The sequence below is a fragment of the Paramormyrops kingsleyae genome, chromosome 10 (genome assembly GCF_048594095.1).
Source record: "Paramormyrops kingsleyae isolate MSU_618 chromosome 10, PKINGS_0.4, whole genome shotgun sequence".
Lineage (NCBI taxonomy): Eukaryota > Metazoa > Chordata > Actinopteri > Osteoglossiformes > Mormyridae > Paramormyrops > Paramormyrops kingsleyae.
Genome location: NC_132806.1, coordinates 12602075 through 12621165, shown reverse-complemented (window position 1 = coordinate 12621165; position 19091 = coordinate 12602075). Strand labels below are relative to the sequence as shown.

General features: G+C 47.0%; 1 protein-coding gene across 4 annotated transcripts in view; it reads right to left on the bottom strand.

Annotated features, from left to right (window-relative positions):
- Positions 1-19091, bottom strand: part of pcdh19 (protocadherin 19) — a 48440-nt gene that overhangs the window by 19244 nt on the left and 10105 nt on the right. For all 4 annotated transcript variants that reach the window (XM_023794892.2, XM_023794894.2, XM_023794893.2 and 1 more), the window contains exon 3: positions 1012-1070. In XM_023794892.2, the coding sequence (XP_023650660.1) occupies positions 1012-1070 (59 nt within the window). The remainder of the gene's footprint in view (positions 1-1011; positions 1071-19091) is intronic.

The window sequence follows — 19091 nt, the reverse complement described above, 5'->3', positions numbered from 1 at the left end:
TACTACAGGCTATGCACTACCCCCCCCCCCCACCCTTTGTATTACGCGGTCCACACTTGAATGCTCTTTGTCTCTTTGTTTACACAAACACAGGAATTCTTTCGGAGGGGAAATGGCTGTAATAGCAACACAGACGTGCGCACACACGCAGGGTGCTCTCGCATAAAGGCGGGCCGGGACTGTCCATAGCTGCAGGTAAAATGACCAATTAGGGGTCGGGCGCCGATTCTGCCACAGGCATTGGAAGGGAGATCATGGGAAGGGGGGTATTCATCACGAACCACTGCGCTGCCTTGGCGTTCCCTTCCTGCGTGTGAATCCAAGGGTTTTGACCCTCCTCCTCCCACAACCCCCACCACTCGCCTAAGCTTTCAAAGGGGGCCCTTGTTCGCTGTGAATTCTACCCATGGAAAGATGACATTAATGTAATCATTGTCTTCACAGAGTCCCTTTGTTTTAGGAGAAGCTTTCTCAGGTACCTGAGCTCTGCAACACTGCAGCATGGTGATACTCACTCAGCTTCATACTTCTGAGTTTTTTAATATTTCATTTTCTTTTTTCCCCTCTTCATAGATGTATAAGGAGCCAAACAAAAAAAAAAAAGAAGTTTTTTTTTAATTCTTTGGCATGCAAAATGAGTATGCGAATATGGGGAATTGATGGAATGATTCATCCTCTGTGAAAATCTGTGCTTTATGATGTTTAAGATTTTGAAGTCATGTCAAAAGTCAGAAATAAAAGAGAATAAGCATTTTGGTCTCTGCTAAGCAAGAACTGGCCTTATTTAAGTTTTATTTTATACGCTACGATAAAACTGTATGTAATTAAGAGTAAATGATTCATAGTGTCGTGAAAATATTAAGTAATTCGTTTTCGCTCGCTCTTTTAAATATTAGCTACAACGTGCAGATGATGTAGGAGTTCACCTGTTCACAGACTTTGGAAATACAGAACAAATTCACATCACGATGGGTGAGGGGAAATTATCCTAATTTTCTAATCAAGACATACCTTTTAATAAGGTGCGCTCTGCTATTTACATAACTGGAGTCCATGGAATAATTCTCCGTCTGAAAAACAGGGAGGGAGGGAGGGAGAGAAAACAGAGATGCATTTAATTATGCAGAGACCAAAATAATGTTGCTGGTAATTGACTTTCAATAGAAATGTTAATTTACACAAAGGGTCCCCCCCCCCGTGTGCCGCCTCTGCTTTCAGAGGCAGAGCCCTCTCCCCGTTAGTGCGCGGTGCTGGGCACTGAGGAGGGGTGCCGGTCCGCGCTCTGAGTCCGCTTCAGCCCCACATTAACCATTCAGCTCGGCAGCATCTTCCAAATGGAGTCATTAGGGAGAGCAGGGAGACCGGCAGCACAGGAAGTTTTAACCTTTTAAAAATCTAACTGTACATCTTTTCCCCCCCAATGTTTAGAGCTGCCTAAATTAAAGCACGTATCAGCAGATGTACAGTATTAACTTGAGTAGGAAGCTGGAATCTGCACGCGACTGCCTGTCTGACTCATTGGGGGAATGAGTCGGGCGGCGGTCTGAACGCAGTGTGGGCAGCCGGATGTGGATGTGTGTAAAGCCCCACCGATCCTGACGTGCTGATGCTCTGACAGACGGACCCACTGAAAAATTCACAAAGCCTCACCAGATCACTTTAACACAACAAGGGGGGGGGTTACTTAGGGGGATGCTGAATGTTTTTTGACAAGTTTCAGTTGGGAGAGGAATAAAGAAAAGCCATCGTGTGTCTGAAGTCATACTCTGCTGATTTCATACTGAGATTTGAGAGCGCATCTCATCCTGGGGGAAGCCTCCTCTCATACCCCTAATGAAATGTCTCACAAAGGATAAGAAAGGTTAATGTGCACATCAGGGCATGTCCCACATGCATACTCTCAGTCTCCTGAAGACAACTCTCAGTATGTCAGAGGAAAGATAGCTCACGCCAGCAACATCCCTGAGCGATGGAGCCCGACAGCACGGTGTATGTGGAAAATTAAGGACAAATGTGTAATTTCTGACACGGGTCGTGAAAACAAGGAGTCCTCCTTGGGATTGAGGGTCTGTCTCTGCGGGCATTTGATCAATCTGCAGACCCAGGGATTCCAGCCTTGCACCACGCTGACATGAGCTCAGGTCTCTTACCCACTGAGCTGCACGCTTCCCCTGAAACCATTTTTGGCCTCAGTTCATTTATTGAAATATGTCACCAGTATAGTGTTTTGTCTCATTTCTGTCTCTCACTTACAGCTGGGGATCGGAAGGCCCGGACTGTTTGAACCTGAGGACCAGATCAGCGTCACAAAATGCTCAAAAAAAAAAAATTCTAGCTTGCTTCAATGTCTTTGATTGTTAGCAAACGAGTTATTTTTTCCTCACCTCCCTTCCTGTGGTGGTGAGATAATTTTTTAATTACTGATGATGGCGGTATGGGCCGGCCCATTCACATTTCAGAGACGGCAGTGCTGTCTGGGCGAAGGTTAACGTTGACCTTTTTGTTTGCTGCTAATTAAACCTTAGATCATTGTAACCAGGGAGATCATTTGCAAACAAGCCACCCTAATGATCATTTTCCTTGTGCCTTTAATTTGAAGCCTGCGCTGTTGTCACTGGGGCAGATTTAACTCCGTGGCTGTTGACTTCATTACCTGGCAAAGTTAGTCCTGCACATTGCACCATATATACACATATGTTGTTATTTTCTGTCGAACCCGCTGCCTGCGCTCCACTGGTCCCTGTGAGGACTCACAGGCGCCGCTGCTATATCTCCCCCACCCACCCCTGCCCGGCACCCCAGCGAGCGTTTAACGAATGAGAAAACAACGGTAACAAGCTTCGTTAAAGAGACAGTGCAGGTTTGCTGACCCCTAATTGATTTAGATGCTACACTGAGTTGGCTTTTTTTTTTTTTTGTATTTGCAGGGCGGGGCGATCGTGTGTGTGTGTGCGTGTGTGTGTGTGTGCGTGTGTGTACTTGATTGCTAGCAATGAACCACGTAACTCATTTTTATTAAAGCAGGGGTCAGAGCCTTGAAACGTCAGAGATTGCAGGCTGTGAACCTGGTATTGTTGTTGCCCCACCTTCCCTCACTGAGATGGGCATAACTTCTCACGTTTATAGAGCCTTCGGAACGGTGCGTGCAGATGGAAGCTGCTGCATTATCAGCAGCTTCCTGTAAAGAAATGTTCAGCACCCCCCCCCGCCCCACGCGCCTCTGACCGCCATCGAACAGGAACGTATACCGATCTCTCCTGCTCTGAGCTAGAGTTTCAGGTCCAAGGATGAGGGCCGCTTCACTGCCGCAAGGCCACCGCAAATGGCTACTTAATCACGTTTTACAGTCTGTTGTTGTGATCCGAACGGCCCCAGTTTGGCGGCCGATGCCATTCAATCCCGGCCGGTTTTATCGTTTCTGTTTTATCTGGAGCGGACGCTGTGTCATGCTGACCTCATGGCGAAGCCCAACAACGGGTCTGGGAGCTCTGGAGGGAGCAGAGATGTGAATCTGCTCCTTGGCGAGCAGACGAGCGTGCGGTGGTCTGGCGGAACTGCGCGAAGGTGCTCACACGCACGCTCCTCCTCGCTTTGTCAGTGCTGTCGCTCGATGGGACTCCCAGTGGGCTAGTTAGTTCCATAGTCCCAGCAGAAGTGTTCTCCTTGTAATCTGGGTGGGGTGAGTGTGCAGGCCATGCCAGTGCAAGGGGCTCACTCACTGCCCTCCCCGATCGTCCGTGCACCACGTCTGCCGAGACTGATGCATCCTCCGACACAATTAAAGTCTCGTTTCCACATGATAGCACGCATAAAATTATGCACTAATTGAAGCTGCATGCTATAACAGGAAATTATTAATAACCAGGCTGTACCCTTATTTTCTGCACAATAGATAAAACGCCTCCTAATACTCATTTTAATTTATTTCGGAGAGCCAAACACTTAATTTCACGACAAAACCTTGCAAATTTCGTTGGAATAGGGGGCCACTACAAGATAACTCTGCACACCAGAAATAAAACACTTTAAGTAAGAAACCACTCAAATCTTGAAAACTTACAAGGCGTTCTTTTATAAAAACCCCCTGGTGTTTGGGGGAGCTGACCTTTAATTGTACAAAATATGTGGGTCAAAGACAGTCTTCTGTTAAAGGAAATGCTGCATTTTGTTTCATCTCCCTCGTCCTTGTGGCTCCATTTCTAGTCCGGTTTTGAATGAGTCATATAGCTTATTTGTGGAGTCCCACGAGTCCAGGAAGTCACAGTCGTACACAATGAAGCCTGTTGTTTTTACTCTTCTCCTAAAAAAGGGAGGGGGTGGCCTATGAGATTCAGAGGAAGGGGGGGAAATGGCCCCCATATCCCCCAGTAGGCCGCTTACAGGAAGGCTGGGATTCTGCGGCCGCGACGTGAACAAGGAGCAGATTCTTGGCTTGTTCGCTCATTTGTGGCAAGTTCAGACTGGAGAGCATTAAGATTCACTGGTGTCTATATAACCCCCACCCCGCTCTCGGAGTTAAGGTGACCTCCGCCTGTACGGACACCTGCCCCGCCCCTCTTCGCCAAAGCTCTGACACGGCTCTCTGTGGCTCCGCCCCGCCCTGCACGCCCAGTGAGGCTTCCCGTGAGGCTGACTGGCAACCGCTCAAGACCACCCCAGGCTGGCACCGGACGGGGCATCTGCGGTGAGTGGGTGCGGATTCGCCACAGCTGCGGTGCAGCGCCGAATGGAAACGCCTCTCCTGGTACTGTAAGGTTGCCAACCTGCCGATTACAGAATTTCCCATTGATCCTCTGCCATCTGCCAGATTACGGATTTCCATTCCATTCCGGAACACTCATCTCCCCGAGGAAGTGCGGCGGTACGAGGGCCGCAGAAGGTGCCTGAGGCTCACCCCCGGCTCACGGCGGCATTTACATTTTCCGTTTCTGCTTGTTTGGGAGCCCAAGGTGAGGGCTCGTTAATAAGTTTTACATCAAGTGGCGTCTAATGAATGCAAATTATACACGATCAATCAAGCGTGGCCCTCGACAACGAGTAACCTGTAACATTCAGCGCAACCTTCTGCTGCGTCACCTGTCACTTCCCGCTGGAATGGGAATCCATTTTATGAGGGAAGGCAGCTAATCGGAAGCGAAGCCGGAACAGCTGAGAACCGGCGGCCGACAAGTTTGATCCGTGGTTATTCAACCCCCCCCCCCAAACACCGCCCACCATAACGATTGTGTAACACCAGATGCTGATGTTTCTTTTTTCCCCATTTTGAAATCATCTGTAAGTCTAAGTGTTACCATTTCCTGATTCACTTATGTAATCCAGTAGTCAGTGTAACCAGCTAGTCAGTGGCCTGCAAAAAGTGCAGCACCAGGGAAGTGGGGTCCTGGATGCCCGTGAGTATGTGTGTATCTATTCTCACAGACACACTCATATATGCGCTACACACACACACACACACACATATATTTGGGGCACAGTCACTATATATATATATATATATATTGAACAGAGAGACGGGCAGACTGTGCCCCAGTGTTTTATCTTCTGTAACAGTTCAGATTTCCAGGACGTATCTACGTACTAAAGACTGTAGGGCTCCTTTGCCTGCAGTCTGTTAAGACCTGATTAATTATACATGCATTGATAGCAGCCCCATCAATAAGTCATGAAGTCATCAACATCAGGGCAGCTCTACCCGTTTCAAGATGATTGAGAGATTTTAAGTAAAAGGGCTCGTGATGTCTGCCTTTTTAAATCTGGGCCCCATCGTTTGTCGTTAGCAGTGTTTTCACAGTGTCGGTCAGGAGTGTCGGGTGGGGGGGTGGGGGGGGGCACCTGTGCTGGAATCGGCTGGTCTCCGTGGGGTGTGGAGATCCCCTCCTCCGGACAGGGAAATGTAAAACCGCGGCCGTGATCTACCCATCCGGGGCCACATTCTGTAGTCACTTCAAGAAGAATGTGACAAGATTAAGATGTGGGGGGTATTCATGCTAAAATGAAGAGAAAAACACACACGCTGCTTTCTTCCCCCCAAAGATAAATCGGCTTACTTTTCTTTAAGCTTGTGGAACCTAATCAAACTGAAAAAAAGCATTTGCTGCCCCACGGGCTGTCTTAAGATATATGCCTGAATGTTAACGCTGAGGGAATCAGACAGGGACCGTGGCTGACTGGGGCCACATGCTCGGGCTGCCTGAACACAAGTGTGGCACTCTGAAGATGCCCACGTTCCGGGCGTGCCGCTAGGCTGCACACCTGGGGACGGGCACGCCTTTGATGGCCACATTTCCAAACTTGCCCAAAAGTTGCTAGTTGGCGCAGTGGGACTTTGCCACACTCGATGGAGTAGAGCTGAGTGCTGAGGTTGAGTGGCCCGATTCAGCTTGTTATGAACAAAAACACTTCTCAGTGAAACGCCATCACGCTTTTTTTTGGCACCTGGCGTTGATTCACTTGGCTGGTGGGTGTAGAGCACCGTCCGTTTCAGCCATTGCTGTGGCTTTCGCTGTAAATCAAACAGTCATTTGATCGCGCCTTGCAAAAACAATGATGCACCACTTCAGCTTTCCGTTTGGCAAATCAGCCAGCAGCCCAGTCACACTGATTAGCCACACTTAAAAAAAAAGTTTTTCTTTGTTTGTTTTTTGCAAATATGCCTCCCAGTTTCTCCCATCACAATGATAAGGCATCTTTTCAGGCATTTTTGGGCTTTCCTGAGATTTCCTGAGATTTGCAACACCTCATTACGCACCTGCAGGCTCCCACAGAACCAGGCGGATGCTCTCACATGGAGATGGATTGAGTCGGCCTTGTTATTGACATCCCCTAATCTGACACTCAGTAACAAATGAGTCACAGCCTCCAGGAGTATGGGCACCACTCCGGCGAGCGGGTAGGTGCTGAGAGGATACAGGTGGAACTTCATCATCTTCCATTAATACCGGCACCCCGGCGACTTGCTCAAACGAATGATGTCTACCCCGCGCCTTGGCCAGCGATCGCGATCTCCGCTCGCCGGCCCTCCGGCACTGATACCATCGTCACTTCCTTTTCTCCAGCCAGAGCTATGATGGGGCCTCTTACAGAATTCCACCCACGGCTGATGCTTTACCGCCCCACTAGCATGAAGGTGACAGGCCCTGAGCCATTCAGGCCTGTGCGGTGCTAGAAGTCGTGCTGGGGCCGCACAGACAAAATGTGTCGTGAACCGGCCGAGCCGTGCTCCTATATGACGTGCTTGGAGAGCTTGGAGCATGCCACTCATTATTACCCATGACGCTTTGCCTTTAAACATGCTGCCACCTCATCTCCAAAAATGCCATCTGTAGGTCAAAGACCAGATATCTGAAAATCCAAACCATGTCTGCCGTTGGTAAAGAAAATTGTCATGTGTCCCTTAGTGGCTTCTGTGAGAAAATGTTAATCGTGCCTCTTTGTGTGAACTGAATCACTTTGGTAAATCACACGGCATTTATCAAGCCTTAATTGTCTGTTCCTGCCTCTCGCTGTGTCAGAGGCTCCGGCCCCTCGCTTCCATGCCCAGCCTGCGCACGGCGACTGCTGCTCCATATGGCCTTGTGTGGGTGGACTTTGTGAACACATGGAAACACAGACCGCCGCACGGGCACACAAACAAGCACACGCGCTGACGCTCAGGTGACAGAGATACACAGACACACAGGCTCCCAGGGGGGCTGCGGAGGACCGGGGCCGGTCTTGTGGTCGGCCCCGCGGGGGCCGTGGAAACAGCTTGCGAGCTGGTGGGGCCGAGTGGGGCCAGATGCCGCAGACTTGACCCCTGGGTTCAGTGGGGATTCCAACAGCTGAAACACACAGGGATTAGACCCAAGCCTTCGTTTAATTTAATTTGCATTGGGCTGTCTTGGGGGGGGGGGGGGCACCAAAGTTTCCTCCAGTCATTTAAAGAGCAACAGACATATCAGAGCATCTAAAAAAAAACACAGAATTTGTTCTGGTCTGCATGCTGATGCGATACACCCAGAGCATAGTTAGTGTTCGTACACCCAGACGCACTGAAATGTATTGTTTTGTTGTGATACGGTAAATATATCTCTGTTTTACATTATAAACCCCAATTTTTCTTTTAAGTAGATCTGAAATCGCTTGGCTGTGCTACTGGAAATAAAGCAACTCATAGTAATTTGTGGCTTATCAACGCCGGGGCATTCAGAGCGGCCCTGTTTTCCACACATATCTTTAAGGCTTGATGTTTATCTGTCGCGATGCAGATTGTTGCGGGTCAGCCTTTGTTTTACTGTGCCGGAGGTATATTTAATACGGCCGCTGCCTGTTCCCTTCCGCTCCTTCCTGGAAGGTGTACGGGGCACCCAGCATGGGTGGCTCACCCTCATTTGCATCGCATACGGTCTTATTCTGACATGACCCACTTATCGAAATCCAAGGTCAAATGATCTCATCTTCTGAATGAGGTCAGCGCGGCAGTACTTAAGCACCCCACGTAATTCTATGTTCTGGCATTCGGATAGCATTTTATATAGAAATAAGTACCACATCATATATACGACGCTCCTCGGTCAATCTGTCGTTACACATTCCTGCATTTACAGTCGCCAAACGGACTGTTAGTCCTCTATCGGTCCTGACTGCAATGGGTCAGCTGTTTTTCTGAGGAATTTAGAGGGCAGGACCGGTTAAACTGTGATATAGCGCTCTGATTGTCAGACATGTTATGCGTAAGGCCATCCCCGCTGATGAGCGTTTGCTCATGTCTGAGCGTGCCTCAGCAATAACCACTTTTTGCAAGATGTAAGCGCTCGACGCTTGAGGTGTTAGACCTAAGACTAATAAGCAATTTCTCAAATCTTTGAAAATGCTCTGCTTTCATCCATAATTGTTGGATGGCCACGTTACACTGAGATAGGAATCACACCGATCTGAGTCAGCTGAGGCGATTACTCAGACAAAACGGTGTTTTCTGCCTTTGTGTCTACTTTTAAAACCTTGTATTCAAGGTTAAAATTTTTTTTAAATGTACGTGATTGTTTATCCTGAAAAACTGCTGAAGATCACAAGCATGTTTCTCCTGAAGTCATTCTTCCACAGATCACCCGCTCAGCATGGGAGTTGTTGGCCAAGACTCCCATGCTGTCTCCCAGAATGCATTGCAGGCAGGCAAAGGAGTGACCCAATAGATGTGGATGTCGCTGGTTGACTAGTGTGCAGATTGGGACACGCTCCCTTACTCACTCACAGCCGAAATTCCTCAAGCTTGCAGGGGCCTGCCGGACCCCACCCCTCTCGCAAGCTTCCATCCACAAGCTCCGACTTACCTGCCAAAAATAGTGTAACCGTTAACTGTCCCTTCAAATAAATCCCGTGTAATTACAGGTCTAGTTAACAGGGTCTCCGTGATGGTAATAATTAGCAGTGCCGTGCCAAAGGTCATGTTAAACAATTTAGTGAGGAAGCAGGCTGCATGCCAAGTGGGGAGGAGGGGGGGGGGCATCGACATAGTTGATGCCCTCACGCAACTGTCCCTTATTATTCTCTAATGAGAAAGATACATGAAATGGTGGAGGAATGCAACAAACAGTCATTTACAAAGCTGCTTTTCATCTGTTATTGATGCTGACTTTCTAGCAGCATGGGCCTGGCTGTGTGATTTTCATTTCGGTTACTGGCTTGAGCATTTTAAGAGGTATTAAAGACTCTCGGTTGTGAGGAGCTCATATTGTGTTTTATTTTCCCTTCTCCTTTCGGATGTGCTGATCTCCCAGTGTGTCCCCCCCCGAGCACTACAGGTCCTGTTCTGGGCAATAGGACTCCCTGGTGCTCTCGCACAGGGGCCTTCCATGATTAAATGGCCGCCGTTGTGTAAACAAGTAACCCCACAGTGCCCCTATTTTTGAAGGCTCCCTTTGTGCCGCCCTCCAGCTCACGGGAGGTTTAGCGTCTTCGTTAGTCGTTTGGGGGGGGGCTCTCTCCCCCCCACCCTCATGAGATGAGTGACTGGCTCCCACTCTCGTGCTGTTCTGTACCGAAGCTTCACACTGAAAGTGTGAGATGGTAACCCATTCCCTGTGCACCTCTGACAGCCAGTCAGCCGAAAAAAACAACACTTCATTAGCAGTGACTGAGACAAACAGCTTAAATTGGATGGAGGGCTCCTCTCCTCCTGATCCCCCCAAAAATAATGAACTTCTTGTGTGCTGATTCTATAATGCCGACACATCAGGAATATAGGGGAAGTCATCCTATGGATGAGTGGCAGTGAATTACACTGGAGGGATAGAAATTTTTCAGAGCAATTCAGAAAATGATCTTATTTACTGTAGCACAACAAATACATTTCATATAAAGTGGAGCTGTTTATCTCCAGCACGTTTCAGTGTAGGCTTTTAATGCAAACTGAATTACAAAGGATTGAAGTAACTGTTCTGATGTAAGAGCAGGTTTTAATCGGTTCTTTTTTTTTTTTGATGGATTTAAATGTGAAAATCTGTCTGTGCTTGGTGTGTACTTTCAGCTAATTAAGCACCGTGAAAGCGAAAGGCTGACCCCTCGCTTTTGACCATGGTACTGGCTCTGACAGTCATGTTTATCTCTGCCTCTCTTTGGCTTCCATGTCCACACGCGGCGTCCGCCGAACTCGAGGGTCTCCTCTTTATAATACGATATCTCTTCCTTTACGATCAATATTAATTCCTGCTCCTGATAGCGGGGTAAGTCGTTACTGTAAAATGGAGACGGATACTCTGGCACTTTTGATTGCCATAACTTGTCTTCCACCATTTTCATTGGGAAAAAGACGCATGGGGATGGGGGGTGCAAGGGGAGGGGGCTGCTGCTAAGCATCCCGATCCTTTTAAAGACGTTTTCCGTAATCCGACGGGAAGGAAGCTGCAGCTTTGAAAGCCTTAGTCTGGATTACCGCTAGTCCTCCAAATTAAACCGAAAGTCAGCTTTTTGTAGCTGCTCATGCGAGCCGGAGCCTGGCGCCGCTCTGCCACGTCAAGGCGCCACAAGGCTATAATTAGACTGCCGTGTCTGTCTCTGCCTGCAGTCCCCCCCCCCGATACTGGCCATCCGGACCATCTGACCTCCTAGCCATCTAGCCACCGTTTGGCTGCCCATGGCAACCTCGACCAGGACCTATGTTTAGCACATGGTGAATGCGTGCGGATGAATGTACACGCGTGTGTGCATGTGCACTGGGGGCTGAGAGGGGCAAGTGCTGCCAACCGGAGAATCTGAATCCAGCTTCAGCAATATCGCGGCTGTTACGGAGAGCAAGCCGGGAAGGACGGAGACATATTACACCGATCTGAACACCGATGCCTACCAAAGAGGCGCCTGTTTGAAGACGCATTTATTAGAAAAGCACACAAACAAACAAACACACATAAAACGAGTGTAGGGTGATAACTATCACTGAGCTCCTGTGGAGAGAGCAGTTTACGTTGCACGTGCATCGTGCCACGAGCCCCGGCGGAAAGTCCAGATGCCGACGTCGAAGGCAGGAGAAATAGCAGTGCGACTGTGATTATTACTGCAGGCCTGGGCTGCGGCAAGCTGACTGTGCCATAGCGACGTACTAATGCATGTGGCTGAGTGCTCAAATGAGAGTTTGCGTGTGGTGTACAGCTCTTTGTGTATGTGCGTGTGCTTTATACCTCTTTGTGTGTGCGCGTGCATGCGCATACGTGTATGTGTGCGTGTGGTGTATATTTGTGTGTGTGTGTGTGTATGGTTTATGCTGGTGTGTGTGTGTGTGTGTGTGTGTGTGTGTGTGTGGTGTATATCTGTGTCCATGGTGTATATCTCTGTATGCATGCATGTGTGTGGTGTATATCTCTGTGTATGGTGTATATCTTTGGGTGGTGTACAGTATATCTCTGTATATGGTGTATATATGTGTGTATGGTGTATATCTGTGGGTGGTGTATATCTGTGTGTGTGGTGCATATCTGGGTGTATGGTATGTATCTGTGGGTGGTGTATACCTCTGTATGCATGCATATGACCATTGAATTGAATGAAGATATGAATATGGGGATATGAATACATGGATTGTGCAGCTCTGTGTCTCAGTAAACATATGCATATGACTAGTGTGTGTGCATGTGTCTATGTGTGTGGATTATGTTTATATTACATTGTGGGGACCAAATGTGTATGTATGTGTGTGTGGTGTATATCTGTGAGTGTGCGTATAGTGTATACCGTATATCTGTATGTACGTATCTGTCTGTGCATGCATGTGTGTGGTGCGTATCAGTGTGTGTGTGGTGCGTATCAGTGTGTGTGTGTGGTGTATGCCTGCTGTATGTCTGTGTGTTTGTACGCATGTGTGTCCGCTTGCTATTAATGGCTCTGTCAGCTGCATTCTGGGTAACGATCCCTCAGCACATCTAAGGAGCTTGGGCGCCAGAAGCCTCCATGGTGACCTGGCCCCTCCTTCTCCCCCCCCACACCCACCGCCACAGCCGCACTCCCCTTCAGCCCAGGTCCCCGAGGACGCATTAAATCCCCATCATTAAAGGGGGAGAAACAAGTTACAATCTGTACAGGCTTCCCTCGGCCCCAAGCCTGGATTGAACCCCCCTCCCCCCGGGGCTCGGGGACCCCCGTGAAGCCGTTTCGCTGAGCAGATCCAACCGCTGAGGCCTAATCTACTCAGTCAGTCGCTTTTGCTGTGCGATGTCAAGCGCTGGATGTGAGCCAGAGTGGTGCATTGTGCCCCGCACCCGGCCCTCGCTGTCGGGGTTTCCCGGCCCGGAGGCCACATGTAACATACTGACAGCAAGTAGCTATTCCCGTCTTATGCCGCCGGACACTGACGCAACTTCACACTTCATTTTGTCACACCAACTCAAATCTATCTGGGTCACTTCACTTGAAAACAGGCATAAAAACTAGACCCCCCCCCCACACACACACACTAGAAAAAAAACAAATATGGGGAAATGCAGGCTTCACCTGAAACTGTCTTTGGGATGCAGCAGCAATCAAAATGTAAAACAGGATTAAATGGTGAACAGGGACAGAGAGCTCTCGCCCCTCCCTGCGCTGTTGCCGTGACTAACATCAGCGTTTTTGCCTCCTAATTTCGCTCCTGCTTGTTTGCGTGTCGTTACACTCTCTGCTGCTCCTCACGCACGCCCACAGCGGATCTCGTCTCTCCCTCTGCCACGTGTGTCCTTGTCGCTTTAGCGTGAGGCTTCGCTTCAAACGCTCGGGTCCTTTCCACCTTTTCCAGGTTCCAGGTAGTGGTGGGTGCGGAGTGGGATGGAGCCAGCGAGCAGCTCAGTCGGACCACGTCAATAAAAGCAGCCACCTGCTAACCGTTAACTAGCCGCATCCAGTCAAGCTGAACATCATGCACTTCAGTGGTAGCGGTGACCATTTTCTAAACGCATCATGAACCACAGGAATGGTTCAAGTGTTCTGTCATACTTTCTCCATTTCTATTAAAATAAAACAGCAATGGCAAGACATGCTTATCTAACTACGACAACCATCCCACCCCCCCCCCTCCCCACCACTAGCAGTAATGCATGCAGACGCTGACATTTAATGAACTCAGAAAATGCTAGAAACATCTTCCTCCTTTCTCTTTGTCTCCGGAAAAAAAAGGACAGTTTAAAAGGTCATTCTGCTCACGTCCGTTTGCCGCATTCAGAAAACCGCCTTTTGTCTTGCATCGCGCCATTTAGGTTGTATCTGGCAAGTTTTCCCAAGCTCCACCTGATTCATTTGCTCGCGCGTCTTTCACTTCCTGTACGCTAAAGCACAGCAGTCACACGAGGCTTCATCAGTGGAGCCAAGTCGTTAAGTCTGGTTACTTATTAACTGAGATTACAAATGCAATGCCAACATGTAAGCTTTATGTCCACTAATGCACCTTCCTGTGTCCATGTTAATTAATACATTTTCCACTCTGAAATTAAGAAAAATGTCTTTATCATTGAATCTGCTGAAACGATAACACATCACTTCCAAGGAATGACAAGACTTTGTTTTTCCAGTGCTTCATTTGTAATTTCCTCAGACAGCCTGCACTGTCTTCAGCTCTACTGCTAGTCCTAACTGGGTAACAGTTGAACACGGTCTCCACCTTCAGAGAGTCCCTGTGACACAGCTGATGTCGCCATGGCAGATGGACATGCAAAAATTCCCATATACGGGTTTTACACTTTTCTCAGTATCGATAATTCGGACACTGGCCTTTAGTTAAGCCCTGTGGCAATGGCAACTAGAATAGTGAAGGAAAAAAAAAAATCAAGGCTGACCTTTTATATCCTGTTAATTTAAATGTGGGCATTTGGCCTGGCAGCACAATCTGGCTAATGAGACAAAAAGAAGCCTTTAATGAAGTTATTTTCTCTGGCATTTCTCCCTGTTTTACACTCTGAGACACGAGCATGGCTTGACTTTCCTTCAGAGCCTGTTTGTAAGGAGTGACGTTAGGGAAGGGTACCGTTCACATTTGAACCGATACCGGTACCGGCACCTGGAATTTGGTACCAGTACCAACCGGTCATTTTATAGCTACTTTACTCTTTCTGTAATAACAAAATATATCATTTCAAATGTAAAAAATAAGTCCAAACTTCTGAATTTCAACATTTTTTAATTTACCTTTTTAATGGATACTTTACTCTTTTAAACTTTGGCACCAATTGATTTAATGTGAATCGGTACTTGGTAGCACTGGCGTAATTCAGTCGGTACCCTGAAACATACTGAGTTCGATACCCAAACCTTAGCATGGTGCCTGTATTCATTACTGTCTTGTAGCAAACCTGGCTGTCACAGAACCCGACACGTCTGAGATATGCTGTAAGAATTATTATATTATGTGCAACAGAAGGTTGGTGTCTTACTTCAAAAAATCTTGATAATAGCTCCATCTATTTCTCATACTTAGGGAAGTAACAGTATTTATAAAGCAACTTCCCCTTTAGAAATCAATCGAACTGTGTTAAAATCCTCTTGTGCACTATGTACCCAGATAATCTCTGTATGTAGTTTTAGCTGTTGGGTTTTGGATTCTCTTACGACAGCAGAAATATTCCATTGTTTCCTTGGCTCAAGCCATATTACTACAGTTTTTTGCTAAGTGAACCTCAGCATAACTTGCTTATTACCCCTAAAAGGCTGAATTGTGTTAAAGGTCCATATGAAGAGCGGCGTGAGCACTACCTCATTGTCACGCTCCAGCGGAATGTTAACATTTAACTCAGTGGAATGCCGGTGCACAGTGGTTCTGTGCTATATGTGTCAAACAAACACACAGGGTATTGAACTGAGAATAAAATCATCTTGTTTTTTCGGTTCTGTTTTCATGTGATGCCGTACTGTTAAGTGCAGTCATACATGTGGTCACGTTAGACTCAGCCATCCAAAACACACAAAAATACACCGAGAAACCTTAAATCATGCTACAGACCCTAACATGTACTGTAGATATCCTGCTTATCTTATATAAATTACTGTTAGTTACTGCTATAGTGTAATAAGTTTCACCATGCATTGAATTCATTATATTTTGAGGAGCTAAAATCATTACCGTGCAACGAACATGATCTACCTAAAGGGTGCTTTCGATTCTTGGCATACAGCAACCCTCTCCATGTTCTCTTTCAGTGTGTGTGTGTGCGTGTGTGTGTACTTTATGCTTATGGTCTTTTGTTAAGCAAATCTTTGGCATAGAAAAGTGAGCAGTTTTACTTCAGGCTCCATATCCCATTTCTGACATTACTCAACTTTTTTATTATTTATTTTTTACAAGGCTGAAGCCTGAAGCTTATCACAGTTACTGGGATGTGCTTTGAATGGTCCACACAGCACGTGAACATTTTTTTCTATAACCTTGAGAAAATATTGACGGCAGTCAATAAATAATTCATCAAGTGCATGCTGGGAATTCGGTAAGGCTTCAGCTTTGTCTATAATACCGCGGTATTGCCTGCCACCACATGACCTCCGCTCTTAGGCTCATAAACACAGAGCAGCAAAGTAGAACAGCGGCCCAGAACCTAGTCACTACAGTAAAATAAATTAATAAAGCAACACCATGCACCTTTGCTCCCCTATACCTCTTCATAATAACAGTGTTTCCTTTCAGGTTTAATTTACGATTCCTGAGCTGAGGTCTCAGCTGAGCTGAGAATATGACTTCATGGTGTGTATTCCCAGGAAACTGAGAATGTTCTTTATAAAAAATAAAAAAATAAAAAACTATATGTCACCAGTTCCTAGGACAGTGTTTGCATATAACTTAATGCGCTTGAAAATGAAAATAAATTTAAGCCATTCTCTCTTTGTGGTTGTGTTTGAAACTAATAAAAATACTTTTGACATGTGACTTTAATAACAGATGATTTATGGCTTGCCAGCAATTCGTCGCAGTTCAGAAATGCAAATTAAACAAAATATATTATGCACAGCATATCTGTGTAATATAATATGAATTCAGTGTCTTTGGTATTTGAGTGATATTAAATATGAGGCTGCTTGTTACGTAGCATCGTTATTCTAAGTGTCCGGACGTCACGTCTCGTTATGGGACCACATCGCCGGGCTGATGTCAGGCCTTGTTAGTCACTGCGTCTCTGACACTCCGGCCAAACTTCATCTCACAAAATTTGAAAGATGACTCTGATTAACAGGTGTAAGCCCTCTTGCACTGTGGTATTCTGGTAAATAATGACACAGCGTTACTCAAACAATAATTAACATTCCTCTGGGCGCGCTGACTCAGGGGGCAGCACTTGTTGCCCTGCACCTTCAGGGTCGGGGTTTGAATCCCACCTCCTTTATTTGAGGGGGGGGTTCCTTCAGGTTGTACCCCAGCCTTGTAGCCTATGTTTCCTGGCTCCAGGCCTCCCCACAACCCCAACCCAGAAAAATGGGGAGGAAATAGATGGATGGGTGGGCCAAACTTGATAAAAGGTTGCATGGTTTCTTGCATCCAGTCACCCATTACATTTGTTCTTTTTGTTTAGTATTTTTCAAGCTTTCTGAAGACCTGTTTTGTGGTGCACGAAATTTCTTTCGCACACGTACATCAGACGGTGCTGCAGACTGGTCTGTCCACCATAAGAGATTAAAAAAGGAAAAAGTGACTTCAAATTCAAGCAGTCATGGTTGGGTGACAATTTTTTTCTGCGTCGTCTTTTGGTTCCTGCTTTTTTCTCCTTGAGATGTATCTCTCAGTGAAGCTGTACATGGTACAGTCTCACCAGAAACTGCATGCTTAATAAGCCTTTGTACTATGTGTGTGTGTGTGTGTATATATACACACACACACACACACACACACACACACACACACACACACACACACACACACACACACACAGTGCCAGTCAAAAGTTTGGACACACCAAAGAAGACTGATAGTGTTGCATCACATGACCTAAACAATGTAGAAATGTTTGTGGAGTATTTTGACCAGAAAGTGAAAGAAATGCACCCAGTGGGACCCCCTCCTGAACAGCTGGAAAAGCATCCCAGGAGGCCACCACATGAAACTGGCATACAGGAGACAGTAGGGTGAGCCAGTCCCTGGAGCTATTGGGGTTAATGTCTTTGCTCAAGGGCCCAATGGTTGCATAATTCTACCAACCATGGGATTTGAACCAGCAACCAATCCCAGCCTCAGCTGCCCCCCCTCCCCCAACAAATTATGTTTTGTTTTTGTTTAATACTTTTTTGGTCAGTGCTTGATTCCATGTAATTTTATAGTTGTGATGTCTTTATTGTAAAATGTAGAGAATAGTTCAAATCTTTCTCTAGGTGGGTGTGTCCAAATTTTGACCGGTTGGTGGGCAGGACTTGATCATAGTTTCTCACGGAGAGGGAGGCCAAGGTCACACCCCCACTATTTGCACCTTTGTGTGTTGTCAATCAGCCATTGGCTCAGCGGATAATGCCCCCTTTTCACAACACACATGACAAAAGGAGAGGAGCGACTCAGAAAAGCCCCAGAGGGGGGGTCATTAAAGGCCACGCACGGGATTTAAAAACATGGCACCTGAGAGCAGACAGAGACACTTTTCGAGAGCAGGACGACCCATCACGATGTCACATCATATACCTCACAGCTGAACAAGAGGTGCTAATTGTTTTTAGGTGTGCTGATACGTAGCGCATATTACGACTGTAAAGGTGTCTGCTATGATTTGTTGCATACTTATGCTCATTAGCTCGCAGTGCTTTATTTGCAGTTTGAGTTTTCCGGAAGCCTATCTCTGTCTCACTCTCTCTCTCTCAGCTGTCAGTTCTATCCTAACCTGCCTCTCACGTCACACCAAAACGTGTAGATTAAACCGTATCTAAGCCCCATATGTTCAGGATGGGGTTCCTTGCTGCCTTCCTTCAGGTGACGGCTCGGAAGCATCTGGAAGAGTGGCGCTTCAATTAGCATTGAACGGAACCTGACAAATTAGCAGAGTGAGCAAAAAGCCAAGCTGGAGAACCACCAAAGAGAACCTTTCTCTCAGTTTTCCATCAAGCAAAATCCAAGAAAAAATAAATTTTTAAAAAGTAAAGGTACATATGGGAAAACCTATATCCAGAAAACATTTTTGCCTCCCTGCATTAATTTGTTATTCCACAGGTGTAGTCGACCGCACTGCATTTTGCCGATTCATAAACGCAAAGCCTAAGGCGTAATATAATTGTTTAACTTCCTAAAATGATAACTTAACAGAGAGATAATTAGGCCAGACCAAACACAGACTTTTTCTGTACTGCAAATTCTCTCCTCTATTCGAACACCACATCTACCCCACACCCTCCTTTTGATCCATCCAGGGAACAATTACTTTACCAGGTAGGCGATTCCCCCGAGAGTTCTGTAACTTCCCCAGAGAGCACTTCAAAGCGCTTCGCGGTCCTTGGGCGCGAGCCTCGGAGTGCATCATTGTTAGCCAGCTCCCGAAAGCAGTCTACCCCATGATCCAGCATGTAGGCCGCCGGGCGGGTGCCAGGCCACTGCGCCTGCTTTAAGTCTGACCCAGGAAGCCCAAGGCCCCCGGGTCCATCAGCACCACTGACACAGAGTCCTTATCCCTCTCCATACAGCCTTTTCCTCTTCCAAGGTC